Source organism: Adiantum capillus-veneris, chromosome 3 (assembly GCF_014529385.1).
Source record: "Adiantum capillus-veneris isolate H3 chromosome 3, ASM1452938v2, whole genome shotgun sequence".
Lineage (NCBI taxonomy): Eukaryota > Viridiplantae > Streptophyta > Polypodiopsida > Polypodiales > Pteridaceae > Adiantum > Adiantum capillus-veneris.
In genome coordinates, this window is record NC_140933.1 from 123,317,888 (window position 1) to 123,329,963 (window position 12,076).

At 42.6% G+C, this 12,076-nt stretch overlaps 1 protein-coding gene across 1 annotated transcript; it reads left to right on the forward strand.

The window, feature by feature from the left end:
- Window positions 1-1,653: 1,653 nt before the first annotated feature.
- On the forward strand, window positions 1,654-2,148 carry LOC147461641 (uncharacterized). Its single transcript, XM_086505981.1, has one exon. It carries the CDS (start codon window positions 1,654-1,656, stop codon window positions 2,146-2,148), a length of 495 nt encoding a protein of 164 aa, XP_086362107.1.
- The last annotated feature ends 9,928 nt before the right edge of the window (window positions 2,149-12,076 follow it).

Sequence of the window (12,076 nt, forward strand, 5' to 3'; positions counted from 1 at the left end):
AGGTCAAAGAGAAAATTGACAACCTTTTGAAGGCTCGATTCATCACAGAAGTCGCCAGTAGTGACTGGCTATTCCCTATTGTGCTAGTACCAAAGAAAAATGGAAAACTCAGAGTTTGTGTGGATTACCAAAAGTTGAATGCTCAAACCATCAAAGATCCTTTTCCATTACCTTTTACTGATAAGCTTCTTGATGAGATTGCAGGCCATGATATGTATAGTTTTATGGATGTCTACAATGGTTATAATCAGTTAAAGATTGCTCTTGAAGATCGGAGAAAAACCACTTTTATTATTGAATGGGGTGAATTCATGTGTTTAGTCATTCCACTTGGTCTCTGCAATGCTCCAACAACATTCCAACGTTGCATGATGGAGATATTCAGCGACTTCTTGCACCGATTTTTAGCTATATTTATGGATGAGTTCACTGTATTCTCACCAAGGAGGAGCATCTACTGTTTTTGGAAATGGTTTTCCAATGATATAAAGAGAAGAGGATCTATTTGAATCCATTCAAGTCAGTTTTCCTAGTCTGGAAGGGACAATTACTGGGGCATATAGTGTCCAGGAATGGCATAGAGATGGCCAATGATAAAATCCAGTGTGTCCAGCAAGCCAACGCACCCTGCACAACATCTGAATTAAGTTCATTCTTGGGATATATAATTTTTTATAGAAGATTTGTTCATATGTTTGCTTCCAAGGAATTGCCTTTATACGAGCTTACCAAGTAAACCAGTAAGTTCATCTGGACTTCTAAATGTGAGGAAAGATTTCAATGTCTTAAAAATGCCATTACCAGTAAGCTAGAACTCCAACAACCGGACTGGGATTTTATATTCCATGTGCATGTCGATGCTTCGGGACTGGCAATGGGGGCAATAATAGCTCAACCAGATGGGAGGACTCATTATCCAGTGTGTTTTGCCAGTCAAAGATTTAATCAAGCTGAACAAGGATATACTACCATGGAGAGAGAAGCCTTAGGAATGGTTTTTAGTGCCACCAAGTTTCGACATTACTGACTGGGAAAATTATTTCATTTCTATGTGGATCGTCAAGCATTAATATTTTTTATTAATAAAGTTATTATCCAAGGAAGATTGATCAGGTGGATGATGTTCGTGATGGAGTTTGAATTTTGCATATTCCACAAGCCCGGTAAATCTCATTGTGGTGCTGATTTTCTTCCAGAAGTACTGAAGGCTACTCCGAAATATCCTTGAGAGATGAGCTAGTAGATGTAGAGCTATTTCAGGTGACAGATGAGGAGTTCACCATAGTAGGAGGATTGCTCTATAGACTGGGAGTAGATGGTGTTCTTCAAAGGTGTGTGCCAATGGAAGGAAGAATGAAAGTTATCTCTGAAGCACCCAATGCAGATTCTGGAGGACACTTCTCCACTGATATAAGAAGATTTTGCAAGCTGGATTATGGTGGCAAAGTCTAATAGCGATGTCTGAATTTTTTGCAAAACCTGTGATATATGTTAGAGAATGGGTAGACCAACAGTAGCTGATATGACTCCACTTACTCCAGTTCAACCACTAGGAGTATCCATGAAATGGGGTCTGGACTTCATGGGACCATTCAAGAAGGTCACTCCAAGGAAGAACCGGTATATCTTGATGGCTACCTGTTATGTCACTAAATGGGTGGAGGCCCAGATAATACTGCAAATTCCACTATTGTTTTTCTATTTGAAAACATTATCTATCACTATGGATGCCCCATCAAGATTGAAGGGACACATTTCATCAATAATACCATGGAAATTCTGATGGAAATGCTTTCAGTTAAGAACATGAAATCAACTCCGTATTATCCTAGGTGCAATGGTCAAGCAGAGAGCAGTAACAAAACCATCAAGAATATTCTAACCAAGATTGTTCAGAAGGAGCCACACCAATGGGATCTTAAGCTCCAGGCTACTCTATGGGCCTACATAATAGCTTATAAAGTCACCACTGGAATGACACCTTTCAGAATGGTGTATGGTATTGAAGATGTAGTGACTATTGAATTTGTGATTCACAGTCTCAGAATGGTGGTTGAATATGGATTATATTTAAATCATAATCTTAAGCATAGACTGAAGGAATTAGTGGAGCTGGATAAGTTACGAGAAAGAGCCATGTTGGAATAGGAGATTGTTAGCAACGCAGAAAGCACTGACATGATAGAAGAATCAAGGTTAGGGAGTTCCACAAGGGAGACTTAGTTTTTCTTTATCAATCCAAATTGGGCCCTAAGAAACCAAATTTAAAGATAGCTTGGGCTGGTCCATATGAAATTGATTGGGTATTTTCCAATGGCACAATGAGGTTGAAGGATTTATCCGGATTATTGATGCCAGGTGTTTATAATGGGGCCAAGATCAAGTTATATTATTCTAATGAAAAAGAGACTGCCAGAGAAGATGATACTGGTATTCTGGGTACTGATGACTAGGGACTTTCAGACCCAGCCATTCTAAATCTTTTCCGTGTACAACCAGTACCAAAACTAGTGATAGTGCCAGTAAAGTCTCAGAGTGACAAAACAGTGCCAGTGACAAAGCCAAGAGAGTTTCAGAGTCAGTATCAGTTCCTATGGGGAAAAGGGCCAATGGGAATGGATGTGATAATCATTAAAGGGATTATGGCACAAAATCGCCAATGCATGTGTGCCACGTCGCCAACGACGCACACAATTCTAGGAATGGTAAGTAGTGGAGTTTTTATAGCGCGTACGCGTATAACAATAAGGCGTGTGGGCATACTTCCTCACAAGTCTCCTGCGCGATGACTACCTATTGTTACACACTCACCATCGCCAAGATCTACAGACTCTTCACTACAACCAAAAACCTCCTCGTCAGAAGACTCTGTTGGTCCCTATCTGTCCCTACCTGACACACCTTACTGTGGCTTTGAATATACAAGTAAGTCTTCTTCCTCTACAGATTTGCCATCCTCGTAGTGTATGGATAGAAAGAAAGTGTCGGAGAAGATGCAGGATACAATGGATGAAAAAGCAGCAATCATCACTTTTCTTCAAGCCTCCCTACCACTTATCCCACATAGCAAGATACACACATATGTGTTTACTGAGCAAGCAGAATCGTTGCTGTAGTTATGGGATTTGCATATGGTCGTACACGCTACAAGATTGGATTTTGACATAGCCATTATCAAACAGGTTCTTGATTCTTTCAATGCTGAGGAAGGCAGTGTCATTGTTAATGGAGTAAAAATCACAACGATACTGATGACATTGCCTACGCTTTCAAAATGCCGAACGAGAAAAATCCAACCACAGCATCTACAGAGCAGATAAGTCTGGCTCTGAAGGAGGATGAAGAAACCAAAAAGAAAATGAAGGTTGGTGCACAAGGGAGCAGGATTGGATATTCCCTCAGCCTACAGGTTTGTTGCAGAGGCTGTCAACTTGAAGAACAATCCCACATATGTGTCAGAGAAGGTGTTTGTCATGTTGCTCGCAAAAAGGCTAAGTGCTAAAGCTAAAATCAATTTGTGCCAGATCTTGTCTCACAATGTTTTACAGCAGATTTCCAAGCTGAAATCTCAAAGTGTATTCAAAGCTTGGTATGTCTGGAAATTTCTATATTGTGCTACTGCTCCAGAAGCCTCTTTCTACGTAAAGATGGCTTAGAGTCTGAAGCCCATTCCAATCACTAACAATGTAGAGCTTTCTTCAAATGAAGAGGCTCTAGGAAATCAATTGGCCACAACTGGACAGAAGAGGAAGGCCATACAGGTGGAGGCTAGTGGTTCAAAGAAACCAAGGATTATGTTGACAAAGAGTACTACTCTACTGAAGCAACTGGCGAGTCACGTCCAGCCCCTGCCGACTGAAAAATCCTCAGCAGGCCCAAACTTCAGCAATGCCTAAAGAGCAAACTCCAATAGAAATCAAATCTAGAAAAGGCGAGCAAGAAACGACAAGCACTGAACAGGTGGCAATAAATACTGACGAAGGAAAGGGCCTAGCACATGCTAGCCTGCCAGCCACCAAAATTCTTTTTAGCGAAATGGCTTTGTCCGTAGCCAAGAAGGATCAATTGTAGCAATTACAGCATAACCCTCTCAAAGGCCGATTGATTCTTCAAAAACCATATTTGGCAGCATTGCCATACATTGCTCCCGTCATAGTTAATGAGCCAGTTCAATCTGACTCAGCTACAGTAGCTGATGGCTACTCGGCACTCATCCAAGCATCATGGAACACCATTGTCAATCCCTTAGGACAGATGATGGATGCGTCAGCTTCCAGTGAAGAAGTGTCTAAGCTGAAAGAAGAACTGGGAAGTAGCCAGCACAACAGGTTCAGAAACTTCAGAAGGATATGGCTGCACAATCTCTCAGGCATGCTATTGCTGAGAATCAATCAAATAGAAAAATTAAGGAGCTGCAAACAAAGATGCTGAAGCTAAAAAACAAACATAAGTGACTGAATGAAGAGAAGGAGGCTGCCTTAAGAGATACTGATAGATTTCAGACTCTGCTACGAGTAAAGCATGTAGACTTCAACAAGTTGCTGACAACCCACACTTCATTAAAGACCTCCCTTACAGAGAGATACATCTATAATAACCTTACTGATATTCGAATCCACAGGGCAATGTAACTCTGAATATGGACAATTCGAAGGCACTCATGGAGACTATGCATAGTGATATATAAGAAAAGCTCTCTGAATACAACACAACCTTAGCAAATTAGGCCATCATGGATTATATGAGTAAGTAAAATGATCCTGACGAGGAGTCTGAGCGGGAAGAAGAGTAGGATGAGGAAGGGGAGGACAACCCGGCAGACAAACCTGATGATAATGATGATTTTCCTCCTTTCCCACCCTCAGGCTCTAGAGCTGGTGGATCAGCTTCCACAGGGGGCAGTGAACCCAACAAAGACCAACCAAACCAGCACGAAGACCAGCCAGACCAGCAGTCGGATGACCAGCAGTCTGATGATCAACAACAAAGCAGTGGACAACACAATAAGGGCAACACTAGAGATTCTCCAGTACACCAATCACGACACATTCCAAACAGTAAAGGAAAAGCCAAAGATGTGACTGCATCCTTTAAAGCTGATAAGCAACACTCATTACAACTCATCACACTAAACAAGAGATTAAGACATCAGCAAGCTCCTATTACTAGAAAGTAGATGACACTCTTATTGCTGATCTGGAACGCTTCCAAAGGCTGTATGTAGGAGCCAGAGAAATGATTCAGCACTGGAAGTCAGTTGCCTTTCATGATCAAGAGCTATGTCGATTACCTATGCATCCCAGCAGCATACAACTACTGGAAAGGGTACCTGAGCGGACGCTAACTTCTGATAATATGACAGTCAATCCACATTGGCAAAGACATTCCACTGCATATCACCACTCTATAGCTCTTGAACTGGATCTACTGCTAGGAAACAGACCTACATACAGATGTATGAAGGAGGTCAGGACTCAACTGAAAGAAGTCTTGCTTCAGATGCAAATTCCTAGAGGAGTTTTGGATCAAAGGGTGCAGTCCTTCATTGAAGATTAGTATTATAACAGTAAAGGACCTCGAACCCAAATGACAGTAGGAGAACAGGCAACTGCTCTCCAAAAACTCTTTCAACTGGTTTGAATTACTAGGAAGATGATGCAGCACGAGAACCAAGTTGTCCTCAATTTTCTAGAGTTCGTGCCTGATTCTCCAGTACTCCTGTATGCATTACCTGCTAAAGAGGCTGAACTGCCTAGATTTTTCCCAGCCTTGTATCCTCATCATCAAGAACCAGTGGATCGGCTCACTTTCTTCAGCATCACTAATGAACTCCAGGACTGGTATGAGCGAGCCACTATGGAATGGAAAGCCTGGCAATCACTGGTCAATGAAACCCTCAAAATGGATACTGTCATGGATCTGCAGGGAGAAATAAAAAAGTTCAAAATCTATATGGGACAATGGAAGATCCAACTCCGTGGTTTAACGAAGATCACAAAGCAGTTACTTCAACTGACTATGGAGTCTTCCAAGATTCTTGAAAAGGATATCACTTCCAAACCAGGAATGGGACCACAATACAAAGAAATGGTTGAGATTCTCTTTGAAGCTAGAATTAAGACAAATCAACCTCTCCTGCAAGGATGGATCCACACAGCCTCGCATTGTCATAAGTTAGCCAAAACCAGTCTGACAAAGGGCAAACGCAGTTTATATGATCCCGACATCAAAACCTACAACGCCCTCATGCCTTAAGAATTTGAGATGTCCACTGAAAGGCGGGATCAGCTTGAGCAGGAGGCTATTTATAGACTTATCCAGAGTGACAATGCTAGCACTGGGACTTTTGAGGGACCAACACAGAAGAAGGGCAAGAGGAAGCGGGTTTAGTGGAAGGATACTGGGTAGTTCCATCTCAGAATCAAATGGTGGATTTTTCCAACCATCCAGTAGGCACTGGAATCTCCTTGGCTGGACACACTTGGAATTACAACTATATGGGTGTCAAGAATTCAACAAGCATGAAGTATGGTATAAATCTAGCAATACCAAAAGAGTATTATCATGAGGAACATCGACCAACTCAGAAAACTAGAAGGGTTTAGGGTTCAGAGTTTCGATGGAATTTTTTCAGTCAGACAGAAAATTTGGATTATACCAAAATTCAAGAAAGGAGGGAAGGATGCAGAAGCGAAGACAGTCCCAACATGCGGGAATTGCCCTAGAAGGCCGACCAGCGGGAAGCGGGAACAACTACACTAGCAGTAATTATCGCAGTTAATGTACGCAGTTAATGTAGAAACTCTAGAGAGCTATAAATAGGACCCGTTACACTATAACCCGGATTCTTGGCTTTTTGGCTTTGGCTTTCTAAACACTTTTAGTTTATTAGCTCTTAGCTTCTAGATTTACCCCTGTAATCATTCACTCCTATAATCAATCCTCAGACTTCATCTGAGCTTAAACCTGTTGTACTCTGTATTGGTTATCCTTGAGGTAAAGATCTGAATCTACAAATACCATTTCCAGTCTTCCAGTTGTGTCTTTCATTTCAGTATATCATTCTAGTTCAGTTCTCTATTTCACTGCAGTACTCTGTTTTCGTCCTCACTAACTGAATTGCTTAGATAATTAGTAGCTCTGAACTCTAACACTGGAATAAGTTGTCTGAAGAGACTAGCTCCCATTCCAGACTCCTCCCTTGTCCAAAAATCTGAACCGAGTAAGGCCTCTTCGGGGAGAGGAGGGGAAGAAGCAAGGAGTCCCTCCCTCGGGATGAACCCCATCCCGCGGCACAGCCTCCACCACTCATCGAGAGTAGCAGCTTCTCAACCCAAATGAGTGCCAACTCTGGAGCCTCCCGGCTCATACAAGATGCAGGCCCTCTCAAACCCTAGCAGGGGAGCTCTTGAGCTCCGTAACAATGTGACTCTTTTTTTGTTGTTGCAAAGTCACAATTTGTGAGTGGATTGTATTAAGCACAACATAGAATTTACAAAACAGCTTCAAGCTCAAGCCGAACCTTGAGGTGCTGGAGATTACGAAATGGATGTCTACTGCCTCTCATCTAGGCTAATACTTCTCGCACGTTGACAACATGGATTGGGTAGCCCTAGACCAATCTCCTGAATCTTGCTTCCTTCCGAGCGTATATATAATCACTCTGCTTTCGTGTATAATCTCTGAGAAGCTTGCTACATGAAGGTCTCTCTCAAATGTTCCTGGCCATAACAATGTGGATTTTAACCATTGAAATTCAAAACACTAAAATAATGAAGTAATATTGCAAAGGATGGAATTTTTTTCTGAAAGTGCTTTTGACCGACGATAATCTCTTCATATGGCATTACCAAAAATTCCATATGCTGGCAGGATACAAGCGAGGGTGCGAGGTACAAGGGGATTCTGCAATGTTCGGGAATAATCTTTTTCACAAATATACAAAAATCCCTCCAAGAAAAATCTGAACCGGAAATTTTACAATACTAGCCAATATTTTTGCAACATTACATTATTTTCCATGTATTTTAAGCGGAATTTTACAATACTAGCCAGTATTTTTGCAACCAAGCCGCCTCCTCCCTCCGAAAGGGAACCTTGGCGTGATAGATGGCAAGTTGTTGCGTAGTAGGGAGCATGGAATGCTCGCATGCATAGCTTGAGATGCAGGGAGTGAGCATCTTCCATGAAGCGACGAGACTCATCTCAAGCGTCCTTTTTCCCATCAGCCATGGATGGAGACTCCCACAGGATGCACGGCTTGCTTGATCTTGTAGAAGGGCTCCTGTGGGGCTCCCCCTCGCATGGTGGTCTGACCTTTTCTAGGCGTCGTTTTGTGGGTGGAACATCTTATTCACATGTCCGAGCTCATACTGACTTCTTTGGAAGTTGTGGTACTCTCATGGGGACTTTGGTTCCTCTTCGTCTTCAGCTTCTAGGTTTTTTTTTAAAGCCGTTTTGGTAGACACTCTAGGGTGACAGAGTGGCTGCCTTGTTAGTCCATGTTGGTTTATGTCATAGGTGGCTCCCATTTTAGCCTGGCTTTGTGACCTTTGTATCTCTTGATGCCCTCACAATAAGCCTACTCTTGTAAATGTTTTGGATATGAATATCAATGCCTTACCACCCACAATTCGTGAGTATTGCAAAAAAAAGGCTTCTTAGTCGTACTCATGTAGGCCATATTTATCCTACAATGAGTGTATTATTTTAGAGATATTGTGGACACGAAGTACATCAATCACAAATTTTGCTTTACCAAATTTGATATACATCTCAACCAACCATTGCAGAGCACGAGGTTGCATGACATCTCTTTGCACCAATCCCTAATCAGCAATCTTGTCACATTGAAGTTGTTTGCCTAAATTAGATTCTTGCATAATGGAACAAGCGGAGCAACAAATGATAGATTAGTTAAGCAACTACACCTCGGTTCTATTAGGGTCAACAAAGTTTAGAAGGGATCGACAATCACTGCATGCTAGTGTGTGAGCCAAGGTTCGAGTGGAAAGCTTGGCGATCGCCCGAGAGTAGCCACTTCTATTAACCAGAAACCAAGGATATTTACCACACCCTAATGATATCGTCTAATTGGTTTGCCCCCCTCAACAAGTTTTTGGAGAATCAATGTCCAGAGGCAAGATGGATGGTGGTTGCAAGGAACATTTGGAGAATGCAATGGACGCTAATGATGAAGATCTTTCTTTGGAATATTGTTTTGGGGGCTCTTCTGACATGAGTTAAGGTTCTTGCCAAAGGGATTGGATCTGAGAGATGTTCTGGGTGCAAAATGGCTCATGAGGACCTCCCTCATCTATTCAAGGTGTTCCCTAATATAAGTGGCATGGTAGGGAAGACGTGCAAATTGGCACAAAGGACCTAGAAAATAGGATTTTTTAAGAACGATGTGTTCCTAGGAGGAATGGTGATGAATAACCAAGCGCTACTTCTTTGTGTACAAGTTATTCGATTTTTCTATTTTAAGTAAATATGGAAGGCCAACAACTCTTGGATCTTTGAGAAGGATCTATCTTCTATTAGTCTTGTTGAGATTAGGCAAGAAAACAAGGAAGTGATTGTAGCCATTGGCAAAGGGAAGAACTTGGACGAGTAGTATAGGGCCATTAACAGGCTTGCGTGGATATGGGTAGATTCTTTCCTCCTGGTGAAACCTGGTAGCTTTTTAATGTATTATTACAGAGACCCTCAAGGCTCAACACGAGATTCAGGTCCCTTTGTGCATTTTCTATGATGAATACAATACATACACTCACAATTGTGAGTTTGGGAAAAAGAAGGACAACTACACCTCGGTTCTATTAGGGTTCACTAGAGCTTCTCCATCAGCTTACGAGGCCTTGTCATCGGGTGCGAATGGAGGGTTCTAAGGGAGGGCGAAGCATGGTGAACTCTATGGTGAACCACCGAGAGGCTCCTGCCTCTTTTCCTACGGCCTTCCTTTACCAGGCCCTAATTTTTTGGAGTTGGTGGAGCCCACCTCTCCATGCCTTATGAAGTGTGTCAACGGTGATTCATCCTCTCTTCGATTCCTATGTTTCTAGCGGAGATGGTCCAAAGGGGGAAGGATGTGGTGGTGACAACCCTCACTCCTCTGGTGGGAACCTTTGGCCCTTTTGCCTCGTGTTGACTTGCCTAGATAGCCCGTTCCCCGGTGGTTAGTCGATCTGGCTCTCAGATGATGGTAATGGTGGTTTTGTGGTCCACATGGGCTGGTGATGGGGACCTCAAACCCCACCCATTATACGACTAGTATTGGTAGTTTCCTTTGGGGGAAGAGCCTGCATGTGGTAGATAGGAGTTCTTTGTGGTGGCAGCCGAGGCTTAGCCTAGATTTTTTCTTGTTGATGGTTGGATATGCAGGGTGGCTCCCTGGTCAACCATGTTCCTGGTTTTCCCCTCCTCCTATGTTGCCAAGCGAGGGGTATTATTCTACATTGAGTAAAATCTATCCAAGCAGGAGACTTAGAAGGCTTTTCCCCCGTTGGGTTGAATCTTTTGTATCACTTAAAGAAAGAGATAGTAGTGTTTTTGATTAACCATTGTCCTTCTGTATAACTTACAGAAAGTCGATTTTTGAGGAGGTATATCTCCATTTGTTCTACTGTGAACATCCTCGGATTGGTTTGGAGGGAGAGATGGGGGTTACTGTGGAAATGCCCTAAACTTTTCTCTGTATCGTTATGAGGACCTCCCTCATGCATGCTCCAGAGATTGTGCTGAAACATTGGTTGCAAGAAGTTCATACCTGGCGTTCCCGATTGGAAGCGGTGAAATGGGGGGTTGATGAATCTGTCCTGGGACCCCCTTATCGCTTTTGCATATGACATTGGTGGTATAAGCGAGTTAATCCTAGTTGCCAAGTTGAGCTGCATAGGGTGCATGTGGTGCATGAATGCTACTGTATATGGGTTGAGCCTGTTTGACATTGCTAGGTTATGCTCATGAGCTTTGCCTGCTTGGGAGTAGTTGGGTTGAAGATTAAGCTGTGAGGGAGCTTGTGATCTTGGCGAGGTTAATTCTAAGGTCTCCATGGGAGCTGCAGAAGAATTTAGGGGATTAGTGGTGAATCCATTTCGGAGAGCATCATGCAATGCCATAGAATGGCCCCCCAAGGGGGAGGGGAAAGGGTTTGTCAGTAGAGGAAGGTTGCACAAAGGCCTCGAGAAGGGCGGGATAGAGGCTAAAACCCTAGGGGAGAAACTGTTCATTAGTACGGTGCCATGTGGGCTCTCTCTCTTCCTCTCTATTCTCCCTTGGGTGCCTTACACCTGAAAATAAAGTTGTCAATATAACCAATTTTTGGGCAAGTGGTAAGAGGCACAAGCATAAAAGAGAGTGAACGGTTCCAAAAAGTGCAAATCGGCTAAGGCAATGGTCACGCGAGGCTTAGTTATCAGTTATTTGTTCAAATAACTAAGCCTCATTCTTGGTCACACGCAAAAAGGAGCATTAAATGACTTATTGAGCCTACCCTTTGTAACTATGCCGAATTTGGCATAGTTGTGAAGTTGAAGGCATAGTTGGGAGGGTGAATGAACAACTATGCCTCGCGTGATCATGCAAGAGGTTTAGTTATTCAATAATAATGCTTTGTCTGTGCATAGTTGGCATAGTTATCAATAATTGATAACTAAGCCTCGCGTGACCATGCCCTAATTCATCAAAAGGTTTTTCATGACAATAACAATGTACTTAACCTTTTCTTTCAAGCCACTTGGAATGTTCCTTCAACTTCCAGCGTCACGTGGTCATGATTTGAAGTTTCTTTTGTGTACATTTGTTGAACTTTTGGGTTCATTCCTTGTGTAAGTTGTGTTGTGTTGCTTTTGCTAAGACGTCCCACTTCCTCCTCGATGCATTCTATGTTCCTCGAAGGAAATTCTCTCTTAGTGAATATTACTTCCTCCTCAATGCATTCTATGTGGAGCCACACATTGGCTCAGGACTAAGTAACACCTATAGTTAATGCGGGCCCAACTAATGGGATCGACGACGGGGAAGTTCATACACGGAGATCGAAAAAATCACAATCGTAGATGTTTGCTCAAAAGCT

Excerpts from the sequence above, each read along its gene's own strand:
- LOC147461641 (XM_086505981.1), top strand. The coding sequence starts at position 1,654 with ATGGGTGGAGGCCCAGATAATACTGCAAATTCCACTATTGTTTTTCTA.